Source organism: Saccopteryx bilineata, chromosome 11 (genome assembly GCF_036850765.1).
Source record: "Saccopteryx bilineata isolate mSacBil1 chromosome 11, mSacBil1_pri_phased_curated, whole genome shotgun sequence".
NCBI classification, from domain to species: domain Eukaryota; kingdom Metazoa; phylum Chordata; class Mammalia; order Chiroptera; family Emballonuridae; genus Saccopteryx; species Saccopteryx bilineata.
This window is the reverse complement of record NC_089500.1, coordinates 50,827,811-50,852,131: the sequence shown is the minus strand read 5'-3', so window position 1 is coordinate 50,852,131 and position 24,321 is coordinate 50,827,811. Positions and strand designations below refer to the sequence as shown.

The following is a 24,321-nucleotide window of genomic DNA, read 5'->3' as shown; positions in this document are numbered from 1 at the left end:
GGGAAGGGAAGGGTAAAGAAGCAGATGGTTGCTTCTGTGTGCCCTGACCAGGAATCGAACCCAGGACATCCACATACTGGGCTGATGCTCTACCACTGAGTCAACCGATCAGGTCCTAAAAATAGTTTTATAAATATAATTACATAACCACAAAGGGCAAGAGGTGATTCTGTGAAAATGTTTAGCAGATATAACTGAAAAGTCATTTTAAAAGTATAAAAATGATACAAATTCAAAATTTTTAGTAAAAAATATTATTTGAAAATTATGTACTAAAAATATAATTGAATTAATCCCACCCATTTAAAATAATTGTAAATAACCAAGTCAGAAAGTCAAAAGTATATTGGCCTGACCTGTGGCGGTGCAGAGGACAAAGTGTCCACCTGGAACATTGAGGTCACTGGTTTGAAGCCCTGGGCTTGGCTGGTCAAGGCACATATGGGAGTTGATGCTTCCTACTTTCCCCCACTTCTCTTTTTCATTCTCTCTCTCTCTCTCAAAATGAATAAAATAAAAAATTTAAAAAGTATAATTAAAGAAGATGACACTTATCTTTTTAGCACCAGTATTTAAGAACAGATAAAAACAATTATCACTTAAAAGAAATCCATTTTTTTCTTTAATTCTATTATTGCTACTTTATTTCTTTCTTCAGCAAAACAATTAAATGACCTCCAATTATAAAGACCTATATATAGGTTAACATCTATAGTTTTTACTAAGGTAGTAACTTTTATGGTGCTTTCTGTTAAAAAGTCTATTCAACAGGAAAAAAGACCAACTCTTTATTAATCCCAATGTATATTTTAAAAAGGATTAAAAAACACACACATTTCCTGGGACGCAAAACTGTACCAAAAGTATTTCCTTACAAAGTAACTTCACAGACCAATATGAATGGACTTACACAAAGACATACATATTGACATGTCAGCTCTGATTAATACACAATTCAAAGTGTTTGAAGCAATGTTTTAGAAGGCCCTTATTGCATTAATGTAGAAGTTACAACTTCTTTATCCTTTAAAAATAGTAATAAAAAAATTATAATACAAATGCAGAATTAAGGCTGAGGCTATATAATCTAGTATTAACAGAGGCAAACAAAACTTTTAAAAAATTAATGCTGTGGCATGTTTTTTAAATATACAGGCTAACTTTTTAGAACTTTAAAAATGCTATTGCGGTCACAAGTTCATTCATGGATTTAACATTTTACCATGTATTTTAACATTTGAATTTCCAGATAGCTGTGCTTTTTCTATTTTTATTTTGAATTCTTCATTAAGAGTTTCCTCATATATTTAAAATTAAATACCTAACTTCTGGAAGTTTCCTTAGACACATGAGACAAAAGTTTTGTTAAATAAATTCACACAAAAGTAATAAAATGGTTTGTTTCCAAAAAAAAGGTTTGTTTCAATCATATTGAAAAACATTACATATAACTTTATTTCAGAATTAATATATGCTATGTGCCAGTTTTACAGTCACTGCCATATTTGCTCATTTTCCTCTGATACATCTGCAAGGTAATGACAGCCAAAGGGCATGTCGACTGGAATAATTATAGTAAATCCACATTGTCCAGTGAGAGTCATCAAGTTGGATGGTTGCTTTCAGTCCCATCTGGCAGGCATGAAAATGAATGCCCCAGATTCTTGTACTGTCCCCAGGAATATTCAGTCTGGTAAGTCAACTTCTTGGTCTTCTGAAAAAGAGCTGTAGAAGGCAGGGCATTCTTACTGAGACCAAAGCTCCCCCTCTCTGTCACCTTTCACACATTTGTTTTATTTATAGTCCTGGTCATAACGAGAAAAAGAAAACATAATAAATTATATGTATCAAAGTTTTCCTTTCTCAAACTCCCTCATCAGACCTGCATGGTTAAGTATCCAATAGAACTATGTTCTATTAATTATAATTCTTGGTATAAACAGATTTAATTAAAACAATGTACATAATCACTTCTTTGACATGTATATTAAAAAAAGGTAAGAAAATCTCAAAATAAAAGCAGTAAACATATGTAGAAATGGTAAGTAAGTAATCTTTACATGGTATAATCTCATGGTATAATTAAAACAGGGCACGCAAAGCACACATCATGCAGCCCCAAATCTGAAGATTTTCACTTACTTCCCCTTTTCTTAAGTGAAATTACAATTTTAAAAATTAACAATTATAAGGCTTATTACAAAAATGTTATAAAGATAAGCAAAAGAAAAACATCAAAAAATACCTATTATTCCATTTACATAGGAACATAGTGAATACCTTGGTATATATATTTATGCAGATAATTTTATTTAGGTACATCTAATTATTTTCTAATGATAGTTCCCTAAACTGCTATCTCCAAATAGAAGATGCATATTTTTGATAAAGAGCTAATTTGTGATCTTATGAGCAGAAAGTGGATTAGAAAACTAAAGTCTCTATTACAGAAAATCAGTCTGCCCTAGCTGGTTAGCTCAGCTGGTTACGAGCGTCGTCCTGAAGCGGCAAGGCCGCAGGTATGACCCCTAGTCTGGGCACACAGGAGAAACAACCAAAAGTTCATGACAGTGAAAAAACAAACGCTTCCCCCTCTCACTCCCTCTCCCTTCCTCTCTCTAAAAATCAATAAAAAAATTAAGAAATTAGTCTACTGTGTAGTATCATATATTGCTAAGTATATTTTGTTGACTCTAAATGTTTTTCCACACTTAATATCTCTTAAATTCATCTTTTAATGTCATGAGTTAATCTGCAATGTTTTCTGTAATGTTCATGAAATTGTTTCTCTTATAATTAAGAACATCTTTGAGTTGATAAAATACGATATGTAATCTCTATAAAAGCTTATAATAAATATATAAGTATGCAATATATATATAAATAAAAATAAAAATATATAAACATAAACAAACATTATGTTGCTATGTCCTACTATTAAATTTGTTCCTGATTGTATAGATGAAATATATCACTATTGCAATACTGAGAAACTTTGTTGTTTTTTTTTTCCTTTTTTTTTTTTCTGAAGCTGGAAATGGAGAGGCAGTCAGACTCCCGCATGCGCCTGACCGGGATCCACCCAGCATGCCCACCAGGGGGCGATGCTCTGTCCATTTGGGGCGTCGCTCTGCTGCAACCAGAGCCATTCTAGTGCCTGAGGCAGAGGCCACAGAGCCATCCTCAGCGCCCAGGCCAACTTTGCTCCATTGGAGCCTTGGCTGCGGGAGGGGAAGAGAGAGACAGAGAGGAAGGAGAGGGGGAGGGATGGAGAAGCAGATGGGCACTTCTCCTGCGTGCCCTGGCCGAGAATTGAACCCAGGACTCCTGCACGCCAGGCCGACGCTCTACCACTGAGCCAACTGGCCAGGGCGAAACTTTGTTTTTGAGATAGTGTCAAATTAGTTCAAAATTTATGGAGTATATAGACCAAGACTGTTTATGAGAAAATTAATAATTAAACAGTAATTTAAATTTTATATAGAAACTTAAGAAATTTAAGTTTCAAATGGAAATTTAAAGTGATTTTAAATTTCCTAAGATAAACAAGATGCAAAAGGGGGGGAAGCCATAGGCTAGAATACACCAAATTTTCAATCTAAAACTGCCAACACAAAGCTAAACAACAACAATGGCTGACTTCTTTTGTTTTCTGTGTGCCAACATCTGTGCCAACAACATGTTTCGCCTTTTCATTCTGAAAAGAAATTTCGCTCTTCCATCTTGCCTTGATATTCTAAAGTTTTACTATGAATTATCTTGGTGCCCCTTAGTCAGTCATTGTGCTGGGCATTCAATGTGCCCTTTCTTTCATCCCTGAAAAATTCTCTCCTACATTTTCTCCTTTCTAAGATTCCTACTAGTCTGCACTGGTCCTCTGTGTCTTCTCCTTTGCCTTCACATATTTTTTTTCTAGGAAGTCTTTTTGACTTTCCTCCTTTGAATTTTTAATTTCAGCAACAGTATTTGTAACTACAATCTTGTCCTAGCTGTATATTTCTCCTAATACCCTCTAAGTTTTATGAATAGAGCTCCTTCTGCAATCTCATTAAAAATTATAAATTTTAAAAAGTTTGTAAAATTTATCTTCCAGGGTTGGTTTTGCTTTTTTCCCTGGATTTTCTGTCATATGTGTATGCATAAAGATTCTGGATTGTATGATTACATTAAGAAAGCAAATTATGCTGCTGCATTTCTTCTCCTATTAAAAACAGAACTACCAGGGTCCTCGGGTTATGACACAGTTCCATTCCTACGACAGTGATGTAACCTGAATTTTGGTGTAAGACAAAACACACTCTAGCTTAAGTCACTTACCTATTCTAACACAGTTGCAAAATATAATCTAGAACATAAAAACTCAACTGAGCCACAGGAAAATGAAAAGGACATGAGCGTACTGTACACTGTACTGCATATTCTTTCACCACGTGCAACCCGACTCGTTCACCCACATAGTCCACAAGAACGATGCTAATGGCGTAAATTAAAACATTCATGTCTCAATTTTTTAGTTTTTATAGAAGTGAGTGTTGTAAACTCAAAACATCGTATGTTGAGACTGTCATAACCCAAGGACCCCCTGTATTTTTCCAACAAGTCTCCTTTCTGAGTGAAAAGTTTAAGTGAGACGGGAGACCTGTGTCAAGAAGATTTAAGTGTGTGGCTGGAGAGCCAACTACCAGGTTGCTAGCTCCCTAGATGCTAGCATTAGATAAGCTTCTAGGGCAGTGGTTCTCAAACTTTTTGAAGTTGGGGAGCATTTAAAATCCTACAAATAATTGTGGGCGCACTATATACAAATTTCTGAGAAATGTTGTAATAATTAAGTCAAATATTGAAAAAATATATATAAAATCCAAGCGTGCTTTAATAATAATTAAACTAAATAAATACAAAATTAAATTTATTCTGACATTAAAAAACATTTTTGCTACATTTTTTAAGTTCTGATTTTTAGAATTTGTAAAAAAGAAGGGTTAAAAAAACGACAAAAAAGTTATCTTTATATATATAGATACATTCTTAGTAAGATTTAGTAAATTTGACAGGTTCTGGCACAAATGTGTTAAGTTTTTTCATTCTTGTGTTTCTGAGAAACATGAGCCTGATGTGTCCTAGCGATTTCTTTAATGTTTGGGCATATATTTGAAAGGCAAACTCTCATTTCCTTGTCAATACACTGAAGAATTCCTCTCTTTTTATTCTTATTTGTGTTGAGTGCAGAAAACCCCCACCATACATATCATCTTAACTTTACACCAAAGGATAGAAGAAACTTGCCTCCAGTCTTTCCGGGGAACATGGGGGTAGTGTAAACTATCCAGCACCACAGCTTAACAGTCTTTTGAAACCTAATCAGGCAAGTGAGGTGGGGGGCTGGACAGACTGTCAGCTTACAGACAATTCCCCACACCTCTATCCCCCAAAACTCTAAACTCCAAAATCCTTGTTGGTTTTTTGGTCCCCAACAGGCACATATTTCTCTGAAATACCATAGGGCGCACCTGGAAATCTAGGGTGCACCAGTGCACCCTGGTGCACACTTTGAGAACCACTGCTCTAGGGTGCCACCAAGTATACCTGAAGCCAATATACCAACATTTAATTAACTAATTATCACTGTAATCTAACTTTGTGGGGCAGCTGTAAAGCTTCCAAAATTTTGGTTTGAATATTTGATATACGTATATTCTAGGCTGTGGTTTCCTTTCTTTTATCATCTTGCTCCATCCCCCTTTTGTCTCTGCCACTGTCTCTAGATTATTTCCCAGTCCCTCCTCCTTCAGTATATTCTAGCCTTGTTTCTATCATCCTGCTATCACCAGAAAACTTCAATCCAATGTGAAGGCAGAATGAAGACATTTTCAGACATGGAAGGGCTCCAAGTTTCTTTGTATATACTTTTCTTAAGAAAAATATAAGAGAAAGAAAAACAAGGAATCCAACATATAGTGGATTCAACCCAAGATAGTAGCCAAGGAAGACCCAGGAAGCCTACATAGTTACCAGTCACTAGAGCAGGAGGAAGAATATGTGATCAAGATAAATAGTAAAAGAAAAAAGAAAAAAACCAAGAAACTCCAGGAAAATTAATAACATCTTAGAAATAATATAAATAAAAATTAGATTAAAATTTAGGCCCTGGATGGGTGGTTCAGTGGATAAACCATCAACCTGGTATGCCAGAGGTCGCAGATTTGACCCACAGTTGGGGCACCTGCAGGAGGCAATGAGTGAACAATTAAATGGAATAACTCAGTGAAGCAACAGGTTGATACTTCTCTCTCCTTCCCTCTCTCTCTCAAATTAATTTAAAAAATTAACAAAAAAATTGATATGATTTTAAGAACTGATATAGTACGTAAGATTTACTTGATCCTGATGTTTTGGAACACTGACTGGTGACCTAGAACATTACAGAGAAGGCAAAGGAATTCTAGCCCACAACTTTGTGGTTAACTAGTCTCTACCTTTTAAAAAAGCATGGAGAACTTGGTTGTGGTTGCAAGATAGAACACAACAAACCAATCATGACAGAGAAAAAGTTCTAAAATAATTCAGAATAATTCAATCCAGAAGTCATAATGTGGGCCAGGTAAGACAAATCTCCGTACCAAGGGGTTGGGGGAGCTGTACTGTCTGAAAGTTGATTAGACCTAAGTATATTTAAAAAACGGAGGCAATAACAGATTAAATAATTAACACAAAGGTTGCCTCTAGGAAATGGAATAAGGTGAAGATGCAAAGACTACAAGATTTCATCATTGCAAGTCTTTCTGTCCAATCCAAACCTGTGCCGTCCAATCCGATAGCCACTAGCTACTTGCAATGTAGTTCCTTTTTTTCTTTTAAGATTTATTTATTTATTCATTTTTTAGAGAAGGGGGGAGAGAGAGAAAGAGAAAAGGGAGAGGAAAGAGCAGGAAGCATCAACTCCCCTATGTGCCTTGACCGGGCAAGCCCAGGGTTTTGAACTGATGACTTCAGATTGCAGGTTGACACTTTTACCTACTGCATCAGCAAAGGTCAGGGTGTAGTTAGTCTTAATAGAGATTTTGTTGTCATCAGAATTTTAGACTTTGTATGAAAAAAAGAATTAAAATACCTCAGTAATAATTTTTCATGCTGTTTACATGCTACAATAATATTTTGTATACTAGATTCAATAAAAACTATTACTAATATTAATGTTTCTTTTCTCTTTTTTGTGAAGCAAGTAAAGAATTAATTGGCTACGCCGAGGAAAATTAGAGGAAAGGGGGTCTTGGAGATAGGTTCAGGAAGTTAGCCTGGGATGAGCTGCTGCTGCCCACTGCTGCCCTGGCTGCAAGTCTCCTAGGGTCTGTTTCTTAGTAGAAAGAGAGTGGCAAGAAAAATGCATCTGGCAGGAAAGAGGAAGAGAAGGAGGAGGGGGAAGGAAAAGGTACAGGCGTGCTCCCAGAAGGGAGAGCACAGTTTGTTTCTTTTTAATGTGGCTGCTAGAAAATTTCAAATAACGTATGTGGCTCACATTAACAGTATAACAATCTTTCCCATTTGATTTATATAATGTATGACTTCATAAATGATAGTACTAACAACAAAATGATAACCTAAAAAACCTTAACCCATACCATCTCTGAATTTCCACAAAATCTTAACAAGATCCAAATCAATGACACTGTAGTAGTGCTGTTGTAACTGCAAAGTCTTGCTAATTCAGTGCTGAGGCCACGATGTAGCTTCCAGTATATCTATGTACTTTAGTCTAGAACTGCTCAGCAGCAGGAATTGCTTTACTGGTCTCTTAGAAAACTGGAAAAATACTCCCCATCTTTAATAAAACATTAATTTAAAAATTATGGGACACCTACATAAAAAAGCTGCAATAATTATAACATTTTGTACAGTCTTGTTTTTATATCTTGTCACATATTTTTCCTCCTGCAGTTTTTTAGAGTATATCCAAGACATTAACTGATATTACATCAGTATATATTTTTAATGTTTTAATGTAAATACTATGATGCTGTTATATATAAAATTAATGATTTCTTAATATAGCTAATCTCCAGGTAATATTAAAATTTCTCCAAATTTTTTCAAAGTTGTCATTTTAAAGATTCAAATCCAGATCCAAAAAAGGTCTACATACTACATTTGATTGTTATATATTTCAATCACTTTTATTCTACAACAAACAGTTCATCTTTCTTTTATGTCACTGATTTATTAACAAAAGCAGTCATCTTTCCTGACAACAGGGATCCCCAAACTACGGCCCGCGGGCCACATGCGGCCCCCTGAGGCATTTACCCGGCCCCTGCCGCACTTCTGGAAGGGGCACCTCTTTCATTGGTGGTCAGTGAGAGGAGCATAGTTCCCATTGAAATACTGGTCAGTTTGTTGATTTAAATTTACTTGTTCTTTATTTTAAATATTGTATTTGTTCCCGTTTTGTTTTTTTACTTTAAAATAAGATATGTGCAGTGTGCATAGGGATTTGTTCATAGTTTTTTTTATAGTCCGGCCCTCCAATGGTCTGAGGGATAGTGAACTGGCCTCCTGTGTAAAAAGTTTGGGGACCCCTGCTGTACAACATTCTATTTTTGACATTCTGAATTCAGCTGACTGCTTCCTGGTGGCATCATTTAACTTGTTTCTAACTTCCCCTTATCTCTTGTACACTTGTAAATATAACCCTTCTCAAATCTGTGAGACATTTAAGCTCTAGTGACTTAAGGTATCTATTATATGGAATGAATTAAATTCCTGCCTATATGTCCCACTTTTATTCATCTAACTCTAGCACAAAAATAGCACTCAAATAATTACTGCATACATGTGGAATATGTAGATAGCAAGGGCCTGAAATACCAATTCTAAACACCATAGTCTCAAGGAACTCCTCTAAGGTTAGTATGAGACACATATACAGACAAAGTCTATATTTAAACTTTTTGAAATAATGTACAAGAAACCCTTGTATAATGGTATCCCCTTCTGTGTGATGACCTTGTTAATATCTAAGCTAAAAAGGATAGTTTTCTTTCCACTGAGTTTTTGGTGAGATAGCTAAAGCTGGTTTTTGGTGAGCTATCTAAATGGTATCTGATTCCAAACCAAACATTATAAAAACATTTAAAATAAGTAATGTACCAATGGTTTTGCTTATTCTATACTTATCAAGTTGCTGACCCTATGAAGCAGAATGCTGTGTATTTGAAAGTTAAGCCAAACAACAGAAAAGCAATTTGAATCTTAACATTGACTTTTAACATAATATACAAACAAACTATTAAACTTCCCAAATAACTAGTAAAATCATTTACAAAACTGGAGCATTCTAGAAGAATAATGGTTATGTCTTCCTTCATTATCCATCACTTAGTTCAATTTAAGAAAAAATACTAACTCTGACTTAAGAGGGAAATTGTAAATAAACTTATTTTTTTTTAAACTTGTTATTTTTTTAAAATATAAAGAGACAACAGCTTTGATAAACTAACCAGTGATAAGTCTTAGGTTTTAAGTAGACTCACCTATTTTGTCTTGTAGCTTCTCTTCTCATTCTTTTAGGAGGAATTGGACAATTTGTCATTTCAACCTTGGTCGGATGACGTAATGAATCATTGCACTTACGTGTGGGAGTCATACCTATAAAGGTAGAAGATTAACTTTTAAAACACTGGAACTATAAGCAAGCCAACTTAATTTGTAGAAAAATAATGAGTAATACTCAGAGTGAGTCTTACTACTCCTGAAAGAACAGTTTACAACCATTTGTCAGATGACTTAGAGGTTGAGTGTCTGCTGATTTACGTTCTGTATCATTCGCATTCTTTCTTCTTATGACTGAACCTCTTTAATCATAACTATTAATCTTCATGCAGAGAAAGCAGATGTTAACAAAAAGTAAGCACATACCTAGTTTTTGCTCAATTATTTTCAGATTTTTCTCTCGTTCATCAAGTTCTTGTTTTTTCTTTTTCATTTCAGGAGACTGAAGATACTCTAATTGACCATTAAGGTCTTTGGTCAGACTGTTTAACTTGTCCAGAGCATTACGATACTGTTGGAGAAGATCTGCAAAGAAACCAAAGACATTTCATTAAAACTATATATCAAATTATGGTTTTAGGAAAGAAGAATTAGCAACTGTGGGTATTACATTATAGTAACCTGTGGGAACAACTTTTAAAGTCATAAAACATTCAATGTAAATAAGTGAAATAAAAAAGTACAGCTTAGACCTCAGCACAAGGCTGTTGGCTTGCTAAATCTGAATTTTCTTCAACTGTTTGACTTTAGGTAGACTTTACTAAAAATATTTAGATCTCTTCAAACTTTGTGTTCTACATCAGTGGTTTTCAACTTTTTACATACGGAGACTGGTAGAACAGGAGAATTATTTTGGGGACCTCTACGGCAGAAATCACCCTAAGCATAACCATTCGACTTACCGTATTTCCTCATGTATAAGACACATCCTTTTTCGAAAAATTTGGAGTCTAAAAACTGAGTGTGTCTTATACAGTGGTTGTAGATGTTTTTTATTTGCACCGCTTGAGGAGTTGTATGAATTTTATGGTGAATAAAACTTGAGTTCAATAACTTTATGTAATACTTTTTTTCAAATTTGGGGGCCCAAAATTAAGGTGTGTTTTATACATGGAAGCATCTTATACATGGGGAAATAACAGTAGATCACTGGATCTATAATCTTCATACAACATCAGGGTGGTTAATTCATGGACTGGCATGAAATTTCTGGCAGACTAAGCTGCAGATCAGTGGTTGAAAAACACTGTTCTATATGATTCTAAAGAACTTATTGGCAAAAAAATGGATAAGCATTGATGACTGGGAAAAATTATATTTTTCGCTCCATAAGACGCACCCCCCCCCCCAGAAGTGGAGGAGAAAATGCCCATGTGTCTTATGTAGCAAATGTTCATTTTTTTAGCTGCTGCAGGGCACTGCACTGGTAAACATGTAGAATGAGCGCCAGCTCATTAGCAATGCCTTAGATGGCACTGAAGATGGTATCATATATGATAATAGCAAAGAAAGTGATACCAGTGATTGTGAGCAACTGGGCTTTCTTAAATTCTGACACTAGCAATGATGAGTTCCTGGACAACTAGAAGAGTATTTAAACATTAAAGTCTCTTCTCATGTGTTAATAACAGTGCTAATGTTTGTTAATACTGCTGTTGAGTTTACATTGTTGAAATATTATTGTAGTATATTTTATTAAATATTTTAACACACCATTTGGTTCAGAATTTTTTTTTTTATTTTCCTCCTTAAAACCCTAGGTGTGTCTTATGGTTGAGTGTGTCTTATGGAGCGAAAAATACTGTATATAAAAAAATACTAGAACTTCTGCTTTGACTTGTTTCAAAATAATATACCTAGGGAGAGGAGGAGGGAGGTAAGTTGTGAGAAGGGTAGGTATAAATGATAAAAGTAGCTAGGTGATAGGTCCTTGGAAATTTATTACACTACTTGATTTATTTCCATAATAAAACAAATCAAAATATTCTTGTCCTAGAAACCATAGCACTTAATCTTGTTACTATTTCTAAAAACATTAAGAATGATTTAACTTAGCTTGACCAGGTGGTGGTGTAGTGGATAGAACATTGACCTGGGATGCTGAGGACCCAGGTTCGAAACCCCAAGGTCACCAGCTTGAGTGTGGGCTCATCTGTCTTGAACACAGGGTTGCCAACCTGAATGTGGTATGACAGACATGACCTCAAGGTCATTGACTTGAAGCCTAAGGTTGCTGACTGGAGCAAGGGGTCATTGGCTCAGCTGGTGCCCCCTGGTCAAGGCATGTATGAGAAAAAAAATCAATGAACAACAAAAATGACACAACTATGAGTTGATACTTCTTATGTCTCTCCCTTTCTGTCTGTCCCTCTTTCTCTCTTAAAAAAAAAAAAATAATGGTTTAACTTTAACAACAACAAAAAACCCAATAAAGGTTGAGAAAAAACTGGTGGGTCTACCATCTCACTTTCTTCTTGTCTTTTCATTCCACAAGTTTGCAGGTTTAATTTTTAACATGTGTTATATATTTCCTAATCATTTTCTCTTAACATTATAATAGGCATTTCCCACTTTTTAAACTCAGTTAAAGCATTAAACATTTTTCCTTGAAAAATAGGGCTATAATACTTTTTTTTAATCTGAATTTTAAAAAATCTTGTGTTTTTTTTTTTTGTTTTTAGATTTTATTTATTCATTTTAGAGAGAAGGTACACAGGGAGAGAGAGAGAGGCAGAGAGAGAGAGAGAGAAGGGGGGAGGAGCAGAAAGCATCAACTCCCACATGTGCCTTGACCAGGCAAGCCAGGGGTTTCAAACCAGTGACCTCAGCATTCCAGGTCGATGCTCTACCCACTACGCCACCACAAGTCAGGCCAAAAAATCTTGTGTTTTTTGGATTGTTTATTCAGGCATGTCTCCTAGAATATAAATTACTATTTCAAAGAACATAAGTATTAATAAACAATTAGGTCCTGACTGGTTGTCTCAGTGATAGATAGATCGTGAGCCTGAAGTATGGACGTCCCAGGTTCAATTACTGGTCAGGGCACATAGGAGAAGTGACCATCTGCTTCTCCCCCATTCCCTCTCCCTCTTTTCTCTCATCCCTCAGTCAGTGTCTTGACTGGTTCAAGTGTTGGCCTTGAGCACTGAGGATAACTCAGTTGGTCCAAGTGTGTCAACCTCAGGTGCTAAAAATAGCTCGATTTGAGCATTGGCCCCAGATGGGTGTTGCCAGGTGGATCCCAGTTTGGGCACATGTAGGTTTCTGTCTCACTATCTCCCCTCCTCTCACTTAAAAAAAGAAAATTAGTGCACTGGCCAGGTGGCTCAGCAGTGTACCAGGGTCATGGGTTTGATCCCCAGTCAGGGCACATAGGAGAAACAATCAATGAATATACAACTAAGTTGAATAAGTTGATGCTTCTCTGTATCCCCCACTATATCCCCCTCAAATCAATGAAAAAAAAAGTTTTCCTGATTATATTGTAAAAGTGAAACAGTACACTGTTCACTGAGGCAGAACTAGAAAAATATATAGAAAAAAATATTTTTAAAATGTGTCTTTGCTTTTTAATAAAAGAACTTTATGTATTTACATGTTATTCAAGGTCTTATTTCTAATAATCTATTTTATAACATGTTAATATCTATATTTCCTTTTATTTTTGCTCATTTGCTGTTATTTCATATTAAATACTATAATGCAAAATACTGTGTAGGCAAAATTATTTAGAAGACACTCTTGCTTTTAATTGTGCTAATACGATTTTTTGTGGGAACTGTCTAGTTGAAAATTGTTTTTTCTCTGCAAACATCCCACGATACACATCCTTTGAGGAAGTTCCTCAAAGCTCTGTTCTATTTGATCTTTACTACAGCTGACTGATTCAAGAGGGAAAATCTCTCTCCTAGGAGTTGTAAATCTCAGCTCTGTTAAAATATGTACCCTAGGGTGAAGGTACAAAAAACTCAAGGCTGCTGAATGTCCCAGAGCCGTTCTTGGTTTTGTCTTGGCTTGGCTGTTTTCAGTTTCCATTGATTCTGTAATTTCTTCCAATTTCCGTCTAATACATTCCTGTTTTGCCTCAAGTGGACAAAGCTGACTGCTATTACTTACAACCTAAAGTATTTTACACATACCAGTAAACTTAAACTGTTTCATTTGATTTTTTAAAACTATTTGTCTAATATTTGAGTTTTTTTTTTAATTAGTGAGAGGAAAGGAAACAGAGTCCCACATGCAACCCAACTGGAACCCACTCAGCAAGTCCACTAGGGGGCAATGCTCTGTCTATCTGGGGCCATGCTCACACTGAGCTCTTTTTACTTTTTAGTGCTTGAGGCGGAGGCAATGGAGCCATCCTCAGCACCTGGGGCTAACCTTCTCCAATCAAGCCATGGTTGCAGGAGGGGAAGAGAGAGAGAGAGAGAGGGAGAGAGAGAGAGAGAGAGAAGTGAGAGGGGAGGGGTGGAGAATAAGATGGGCGCTTCTCCTGTGTGTCTTGACTGGGAATCCAACTCGGGTCATCCACATGCTGGGCTAACACTCTACCACTGAACCAATCGGCCAGAGCCATACTTGAGTTCTTATTGAATCATTAGTCTGTATATGGAATGTATCTTTGAAGATATTTATCAAGAAGGATAAGAAGCAACTGTTATATTTTTGAAATCCTTGTATTATCTACCAACCTTGCATATATGTATAAACAACCCAATAAGGCACAGAAATCTTTAATTACAATCTTTTCTTCCCTAAGATCTATCAATAATGCCTTCCTGTTTTACTGACACTCAGATGCCCAGATAAACTGGAAATCCTGTCAATATGGCAGAATTTCACAGGTAATTCTTTTTGTTTGGAAACACTGCCATAAATTGGAGTGCTAGAGTGAAACGGTTGAGGCTTTTTAAATATTGATTCATTGCCCCGAATGAAATTTTTTTCTTGATTTTTTTAAAAGACTTTATTTATTCATTTTAGAGAGGAGAGAGAGAGAGAGAGAGAGAGAGAGAGAGAGAGAGAGAAGGGAAGAGCAGGAAGCATCAACTCCCATATGTGCCTTGACCAGGCAAGCCCAGGGTTTTGTTTTTTTTTGAACCAGCAACCTCAGCGTTCCAGGTCGATGCTTTATCCACTGTGCCACCACAGGTCAGGCTTTTCTGATTTTTTAAGTTTGTTTAGATGGTCATTTATTGTCTACAGAGAAGATTTTTGTAAGCATTCAATGCCGTCATAAACTGAAGTATGATGTTAGTATTGTATATAATTTTAATTTTCGGTATATTATGTTTTGACACTGTAAAAAATACCTTTCTGGCTGGGAGATTGCCCCTCCCAGTTAGCCAATTCTTGGAGATAGCAAAGAGTCCAGCATGCCTTTGATATGCAAACTAATCAATCCAGAGCCAAGCCTCCACTATCTGGTCTGTGCACACCAAGAAGCACTATTCTTCTGACTTATCATCACAGAACCAGGTACCAGGCAATTAGCTAGAGACCAAGCCTAGGACCCAAAGCGCACTGGAATTAATCAAACTAGTCAATCCTAAACTGTTTAACTTGTCATACCTTGTTTTTCTTGCAGAAACCTCAAGAAAAGCAGCGGTCTAAGAACTCTCCTTCCTGTCTTCTGCCAACTGACCATGTTGGTGTTTTCCCACATGGTCCTGCATAGTATGTGGTGCCTCCTGTCTCTAGGACATGAATGTAATAAACTTTGTTTTCTTGAACCTTTCCTGTCTCCTCTTATAGATGCATCTGACTGACCATTGCATAAAAGAATACAAAACAACCTTCTTTCCACTATGTTACCCAACTACTACTTTGAACATTGCTGGCGGCTAAAATAATAACCAAAAACTGGATACCATCCAAATTCCTCACAGTGGAATAAAGAAATAAACTATGGTATATTTACACAATGGAATACAATCCTGTAATGTAAATGAACTACAGTTACACACATAGTATTAAGTAAATAAAGCCAGACACACAAAAGAGTATGCCTTGCATGATTCCATTCAATTAAGTTATGAAAATGAATAAAACCAACATATGCTGTTTTAAGTTAAGAAAGTTATTCTTTGTAGAGGAGGTTGGGAAGTGACAGGAAAAGGGCCTGAGAGACCTTCTGAGGTGCTGATAATGTTCTATTTCTTAATACAGAGGCAGTGTTCATTTTATGAACATTTATCAAGTGGTATGTTTATGAAATACATACATTAACAATAAAATATGGTACATACACAACAGAATATTATTCAGCCTTAAAAAGAAAATGTATTCTGGCAAATAAACCAGCTAACAATGCAGTCACACAAGGATAAATAAGTATGATTCTACTTATATGCCTAGAAGCCCTAGTAGTTGCCAGGGGCACTAGGGGAAAGGAGAATGAGGAGCTGCTGTCTAGTAGGTATGCAGTTTCTGTTTTGCAAAATAAAAAGTTTTGGAGATTGGTAGTATAACAGTATGACTGTACTTAACAGTATTTATTATACTGTGCATTTACTTTCTATTTAATTTTTTAAAATAAAAGTTCTTTCTTAAAATATTTTTTTATTGCTTATTTTGATTTTAGAGAGAGGGAGAGAGTGAGAGAGACAAGAACACTGATCTGTTCCTGAATGTGCCCTGACTGGGGATCAAACTGGCAGCCTCTGTGCTTCAGGACGATGCTCTGACCAACTGACCTACCCTGCCAAGGCGAACTGTGCATTCAATGATGATACATTTTTATATTATGAGTATTTACCATTTCTTATAAAATAGTTAATAACAAACTACTTTTTGCTGAAAAATAGATATCCACCCAGATTAGAACTACTATATATAAAATTAAGAGCAAATAGGCTCTAAGGTAGGGGACCTTCCTGAAAAAGTATAGGTGACTTTGAACAACACAGGGTTATGGGTGCTGACCCACTCTCCACCATGAATACCAAAATCCACAGATGCTCAAGTTCCTTACGTAAAATGATGTAGAACAATGCATACAGTCGTCCCTCTCCACATCCATGAATTCTGCAAATGAAAAATACTGTTTTCCAACTGCAGATGGAAAATATTGTTTTGATTTGCTATTGGTTGGATCCAAGAATGTGAAACCTGGGGATATGAGGACCAACTATATATTTAGTGAAAAAAGTCTACATATAAGTGGACCCATGCATTTCCAACCTGTTGTTTCAAGGGTCACCTATATATGCACTTCAGAGCACAGGTGTAAAAACAATTATATTGGCTGACTAGAAACAAGGTAATGTAGCCTATAGAGGGGAAAATGGAGGCAAGAAGTCACATGTACATAAAAACCCCATTTTATTCATATTTGGTACTGGTTTATTTTTTATATTATAATAGAATATATCAATATACAAGTCCCAGTACACAAGGAATTAAAATCAAATGAGAAATTACTCAAGTACTTATTCAACCTACCTATTTGTTCCCCTAAGACCAGACACTGTTTTGGTACTGGAGCACCAAATACCATTCCCCGAAGTTTGTCCATTGGAGGAGCTTTATTCTGAAGGCCCCCAAACTTTCCGTTACTTCGAATCCGATCTCCATCTCTGGTGAGCAGGGTAGGACAGTGTGTAATTTTAACAACCTATTTTAAGTAAACAGGTATTAGTGAGTCCAAAACATTTCAATTGTTCTAAGAAAGAGGTAATCATTTAAGGGTTCTGAGATTTAGAAATGACATGGTCATGCCAAAATTTTCATAAGTGTTTTAATAAGCTAATGATAAAAAGATGAACTGGGGAAAAACAGAGGCAGGGCAATGATTTAGGATGAAGAATTCTAAAGTGTGAGCCTACATTAGAACAGTGACAACATAAATGGAAAAAAGTAAAACTAACAGCTTGACTGATAAGAGGAAGGAAGAGAGGGACCAGCCTTATACATTAAGTTATAATGTATACATTATAACTTAACATGTAAAAATACCTACTCCAATCTAATATTGAGGGTAATACTTCAGAAACCTGTGCTTCTGAAAGCCATGGCAATATCAAGGCAGTACTCTAACTCAATTTTCTTCTGTTAAATACAAATTTTCCAAATGATCAAAAAATAGCAAAGAGGGAATACTAAATTGAATAAAATACAAACGGAAAACCACAGGGCTGAATCTTCAGAGGACAACACTACAATTTCAACTGTGGGAAGTAAAAAAGCTAGTAATGTGAGAGTTGAGGGAACTAGAATTATTTAGTAAAACCTAAGTCATGGCAAAAAGGTAGTGTTAGTCAAGAATTAAATTCTTCAGAGAAGTGAGAGCATAAAAGAGAGATACTAGATTTAGTATTTCATAATCTTTAAGAGTGTTCTTTCAAAATAGATCTAGAAAATATATATGTATATAAAAAATTAAATGTTCAACTTCAATGGTAATCAGAGAAGCAGAATTCAAATGAAATATTTTTACTACTCAAAATGTGAAACCATGTATACCGCACCACACACCACACTGAATGTCAAGAGAGCTATGGAGAAAGGGTCTTGTACTAATATGCTCTGGGACAGCCCTTCTAAAAGGAAATGTCACAAGTATTAAACAGCTTAACATTCTTCATGAGCTAGTAATTACACTTCTAAAAATTCACTCTAAAAAAATAAATCACAGATGCAAACAATGTGCCCTGAATGAAAAATACAAAATTTATGTTTCAGTAAGTTACATAAATAATGGTGTTTCACATAATAAAATAGAATGCATATATTATAAAATGACTGAAGAACATTATAACAACATGTAAAAATACCTACTCCAATCTAAAATTGAGGGTAAAATAGTCTTTGAATTATGAAAGATTAAACAAAACTTGATATTTAAAAAATGTAAAAGTAGTAGGTCATGTCATAGAAAATCATGACCAGTATTTACTCTTTTAATATAATCCCAGGGGTACTTTGCAGATGTTTCCCCAACGAATTGAATATTTAAAAAAATATTAAATTAGATGCCTACTTGAAGAAACCCTGTTGTGAATTCTTTATTAAACAAACAATAACACCCTACTTTCTTAGTTTTGGTTTAGATTTATGTTTTCTAAAAGTGAACTTTAGTGTACATGAGTACAAACTGTACTAATGTACTATCCATTTATCAGCAACCAGGCAATGTTTTTAAGGTTGTTTGTTTGTTTTTTTGTTTTTTTTAAGTGAGAGGAGGGGAGATAGTGAGGTAGAATCCCAGATATGCCCCTACCAGGATCCACCCAGCAACTTCCATCTGGGGCCTGATTTGGTTGATTTGAGCTATCCTGAGTGCCCCGGGCTGATGCTTGAACCAACCGAGACACTGCCTGTGGGAGGGAAAGAGGGAGAGAGTGGGGAAGAGAAGCAGATGGTCGCTTCTTTTGTGTGTCCTGACCGGGAATCGAACCCTGGACGTTCATATGCCCGGCTGATACTCTATCCACTGAGCAGACCGGCCAGGGCCAGTTTTTAAGGATTTGTACCACTTAAATAATAACAAACACACTTAGATTTACAGACTTGTCTATTTTCTTGTTCACAGAGTGACAATCTAAGTCTTTAGCCTCAGGTAGAAAGGACATTTTAGCTCCCCTTTTACAATTCTGCTGATATTACTTTCATGGACAGTTTTTTAATGCTCAAAGTATCTTTCAATCTAATAATTCTGCTTTACTAAACACTTTATTTGACAAAAGAAGATAACAGCATTTGTAAATTCAATGAGTAAACAACAGTCCGTCACTCTGGGAAATACCTATTCACAACTGCTACAGGAACTAGTAAGGGGTGGAATAAACAAGGGGTTGAACTAGTATAAATGGCATGAAACATTTAGGAAGAGAAAATAGTAACAAAGACTACTGAAACCTAACAATGTTACCAAGGGATTTCATAAAAGCCTTTCTCAGAAGGGCTTTAAAACAATATTTAACCACAGGGATAACATGACTACATTCAAAACTTTGGAAGCAAAGAAATCAGTATGTGCTATACCAATTATGAGGAACATAATTTTACTTGCTTTTGTCACAAACTGCTCCATGATGTTTTATCTGAAGCTATTAACTGCAGTCTTTCATCATTCCTAAAAAGTTTTCATTCATTAATTCTTCAAATATTTCTATGATCCTCTTCTTGGTACTATGCTTAGACTTTGAGATTTTTCTCATTCTGTCCTCCATGACTCTCAACCTTTTTTTCTTACATTCCCTCCTCTCTGAGCTGAAGTCTGGATAATTTTTCTTACCTATTTCCCAATTCACCATTCTCTCTTAAGCTGTTAAACCTGTCCAGTGAGTATTTATTTTATATATATATATATATATATACACACACACACACACATATACATATACATACATACATACATACACACACACATTTTTTTTTTTTTTTCTGAAGCTGGAAACGGGGAGGCAGTCAGACAGACTCCCGCATGCGCCCGACCGGGATCCACCCGGCATGCCCACCAGGGGGTGATGCTCTGACCCTCTGGGGTGTCGCTCTGTTGCGACCAGAGCCATTCTAGCACCTGAGGCAGAGGCCACAGAGCCATCCCCAGCGCCCGGGCCATCTTTGCTACAATGGAGCCTCGGCTGCGGGAGGGGAAGAGAGAGACAGAGAGGAAGGAGAGGGGGAGGGGTGGAGAAGCAGATGGGCACTTCTCCTGTGTGCCCTAGCCAGGAATTGAACCTGGGACTTCCGCACGCCAGGCCAACGCTCTACCACTGAGTCAACCGGCCAGGGCCTATATTTTTTATTTTTAGAAGCTCAATTTTTTTTTTTTTTTTTGAGACAGAGAGGAGTGAAAAGCATGTACTTGTAGTTACTTTACTTTAGTGGTTCACTGATTGCTTCTATAGGTACCTTTACTGGGGGAGTAACCCCTTTCTCAAACCAGTGACTTTGGGCTTCAAGCTGGCAACCTTAAGGTGTAGAACCTGGGACTGCAGAGTTCCAAGTCAACACTCCATTCACTGTACCACTCACTGTCAGGCTGAAGCTCTATTTGATTTTTTAAAAGATTTTATTTATTGATTTTACAGAGAGGAGAGAGGGAAGGAGTGAACAGTATTAACTTATAGTTGCTTCACTTTAATTGTTCATTGGTTGCGTGTCATATGTGCCTTGACTAGGCAGGCCCAGGGCTTTGAACCAGGACCTCAGCATTATAGGTCGATGCTTTATCCTCTGTGCCGCCATTGTCCAGGCAGCTATATTTGATTTCAAGTTGACTTGTTCTTTCCTAATTTTCAACACTTTCATTTCTTGAGCTATATTAAACATATTTTAAAAACTTCTTCTCTTATATTCAATACGGAAATTATTTCAGTTCTAAGATAAAGGTGAATTTCTCCAGAGAGAATATATGCTTCCTCTCATCAGGTATTTACGATCTTCTTGCTGTTTCCAGAGGTACACGGAATTGAAATGGAAGTGGCAGGTATTATTTCTTTGTTTACCCTCACACTAAGGTTTAGCCCTTTGGGGGGGTTCCAGTTTACTAGCAAAGGCCTTCTATCACCACTTAGAGAAACCCACAGAGATATGAGAATTAATACATTATTTTCGTTTAAAGCAACTTTTGGAGTGTTTGTTATGTAGCAATAAGTTACTGAAACATTTATATTACCAAATTGTGCCTTCAGAGATAAGTTGAATTGTATACCTCAAAATTCGTGTGTTGAAGTCCTAACTCCTAGTTCCCCAGGATATGACCTCATTTAAAGATAAGGTCTTTGAAGAAGAAATCCAATTAAAATGAGGTAATTAGGTTGGGCCCTAATCTAATGACTGGAGTCCTTATAAAAAATGAACATAATTATGGGCAGATGTGAACAGAAGAAGGTAACCACCACAAACCTAAGACACAGGCCTGGAAGACATCCTTCCCTAAGAGCCCTCAGAAAGAATGAACCCTGTTCACACCCTGAATTTGGATTTCAAGACTCCAGAACTGAGAGACAATAAATTTCTATTGTTTAAGGTAATGCGATCCTTTGTTACAGCAACCCTAACGACTAATAAACAAGGGCTACATAAAATTACATTCCTATCAACATTTTCTGAGAGTACTCTTTTCCAAAACCACCACCAATAATCAGTTTTGAGTCTTAGATAATTTCATAGCCCCCCACAATGTCTCATTTTAACATGCATGGTGGCCTATTCATATATTTTGCCCAATTTTATGTTGCTTATCAATATGTAGGACTTAAATAGATTTTGACAAGGTTACTTAGTTATCTGCACATATATCATAAAATGAAGTTATTTCTCTTAAGTCTGTAATATATGAAATATTTAAAAACATATTAGAATTAAAGCTACAAATTAAAAATAATTCAAACACATACCTCTTTTCTATACTGATTGGCAGCATCCAAATTATCCAAAATAATGGTGTCTCCTAACAGCATACCAAATACTAAAAAATTCAATAAATAAAAAATTTAAATTATGACATCTTCTTTGGCCATATGAATATATTAAAACACACTGAATATTTTTCTTACAAAGAATGCTAACATAAGAATTTTATTCAATACTCTTATAACTGGAAAAAATTAGAGAATTAAATATTCATAAAACCATCACCTATAAACTAAATAAGAATGTAAGTTCCAAAATTATTAATTTATATTTCTGGTTGACAAATATAACATCTATATAAAATCAAGTCACCATAGTTTCCTTTACCTGTTTCACAATGCTCTATGTTATCTGGAAATGTTAGCAAATCTCGGGCAAAGACTGGATCTCCAATAGGTATAAAATATAATTTTCCATTTCGGTAATGAGGCAGAGGTCTGAAAGAAAAGAAGAAAATTTTAAAGTATTAAAACTAATACTACATTTTAATAAAAAAATGCAAACTAAGAAAAACATGAATATATCACATTATTGTGATGATTTAATCAACCCTCATCTACAAGTAAAACTCCTGAATTATTATTCCCTTAGAAATAAAAAGCCTTTATCATATAAAAATATCTACTTAATTTTATCTGTATTAGTAGCTTCAATTAGTTTGTAAACTCAATATAAACTAACTGTTACTATTTGACAATGACAGAAGAACAGTAACCTCTAAAGCTGGCCCCAAATGAGGATGCCAATAATATGACTGCATCATGGGGACAGGGGCCCTGGAATGGAGTGAAGGGCAGGCCCAAGACTGAGACACAGGTGACACAGGTAACACCCAACATACAGAATGAGCAACTGAAGCTGAGAGATAACAATCGGATTCAAGAGATAGAGGCTGGTTGGGGAGTGGGGCCTTTCCTTTCCATATAATGTACTGGTAATTTTTCAAATCTTGAAGGTGGAAGTGCTGGAGAGTCGAGGCAGCTCTAGGAACTAGTTAACTCAATCCCAATTAGAGGCACAATACCAGGAACAGAGGAGATAACTAGTTCCTAGTGCAAACCTTAGCCCTAAATACCAAATTCCTACTTTTCTTGAATCATGGGTTCTTAATTTGGTCTTCAGGGATTATGGACATAAGATAAGCACTCCTGAAGGAAAAATTATTCTGGCAAAAGTATTATTTACCCTTATCAACACAGTAATTATAATCTGATGGGATTTCCATGTTGCTTAAAATGGATCTTGAATAGTAGCAGAATGAGAGATTTTAGAAGCAGACAGATTTGAGTTCAAATTCCAGTTGTTTTCTTAATTTATTTTTATTACAAAATGAAATGTTAGTTTAATAACACAGTAGACTTTTAATGAGTTACCATTCTCCTTAAAGTCCCTATTTCTATGCAACTGTAGGGCTAGCAAAGCTTTATAAATCTGAGAAAATTCTTGGTCAATATTCTTACACATTCTAATTTTTCTGTTTTATTGCCATTTTCTTCCAGGTCTTTTAAAGTAGATTTTAGAAAATAGTCAAAATAAGATATTTTAAAATTTAGATTAAAGATTCCTAATTGATTTGCATGGTAACTACCTAAAATCATATTTTGAAAAGCAAATGAAGAAATAATTTCTTAAATTAAAGGAATTAAGATTTATATTAAAATAGGATATAACATCCTAACTAGATGGTCTTACATTTCACCTTTGCTACTGGCAGTTACAATAGAGATGCTCTCTACCTAAATGATATCTATTTATTTTCATATTACATAAACAGGACAAAAGACATGCATCTATACCCTTACTCCAAAGGAAGCCATTTCATATTGCTAGCTAATGATAATGAAATCTTTCCATCTTTGCTGAAGCAAAACCCAAAAATGTGCTTTGGGTTTGTGTGTGCATGTGCTATGTGTGTTTCATATATACAAAAAAAAAAAAATTAATTAGCAAATTACACATAGCCAGCATATATAATTGAATACACTGCTACACTGATCTTAATGAACTATACACATTTATAATGAAGATAAAAGAATGTTGACGATTTTAGTCATTTCTCAGTTTGTTTTAGGCATCTTTTAGAGAAAGCATTTTTAAATTCTGAGCTTTAATTAAAAAGATACTTCATAAAAAAATCATTATTTTCACTTTTAGCTAACCTTTTCCAATCTGGGAGAGTCTTCTTATAAATAGAATCAAGGGGCAACACTTGCTGACGACCTTGGGTTTCATCATAGATACGACGTGCAGCTTCAGTGGTCAGGGTGACAACACAATCCATATCACTTGCAAGATGCCAAGAAATAACCATTGCAGCTCTGTCATCTTCAATTTGTGCCAGGTGTGCAATCTATAACCCATTTTAAAAAATCAAGTATAAAGCTCTAAATATATAAAAATTTGATATTAAAT

The 24,321-nt window shown here is 35.6% G+C and overlaps 1 protein-coding gene across 1 annotated transcript in view; it reads right to left on the bottom strand.

Annotated features, from left to right (window-relative positions):
• Nucleotides 1–785: 785 nt before the first annotated feature.
• The window catches only part of SMCHD1 (structural maintenance of chromosomes flexible hinge domain containing 1), a 176,891-nt gene continuing 153,355 nt past the window's right edge, over nt 786–24,321 (bottom strand). The window contains exons 42-48 of the mRNA XM_066246162.1: nt 24,069–24,259; nt 22,237–22,346; nt 21,894–21,964; nt 16,990–17,161; nt 9,910–10,068; nt 9,525–9,639; nt 786–1,805 (exon numbers count right to left, since the gene is read on the bottom strand). Coding sequence (XP_066102259.1) covers nt 1,781–1,805; nt 9,525–9,639; nt 9,910–10,068; nt 16,990–17,161; nt 21,894–21,964; nt 22,237–22,346; nt 24,069–24,259 — 843 coding nt within the window. The 3' untranslated portion in view covers nt 786–1,780. The remainder of the gene's footprint in view (nt 1,806–9,524; nt 9,640–9,909; nt 10,069–16,989; nt 17,162–21,893; nt 21,965–22,236; nt 22,347–24,068; nt 24,260–24,321) is intronic.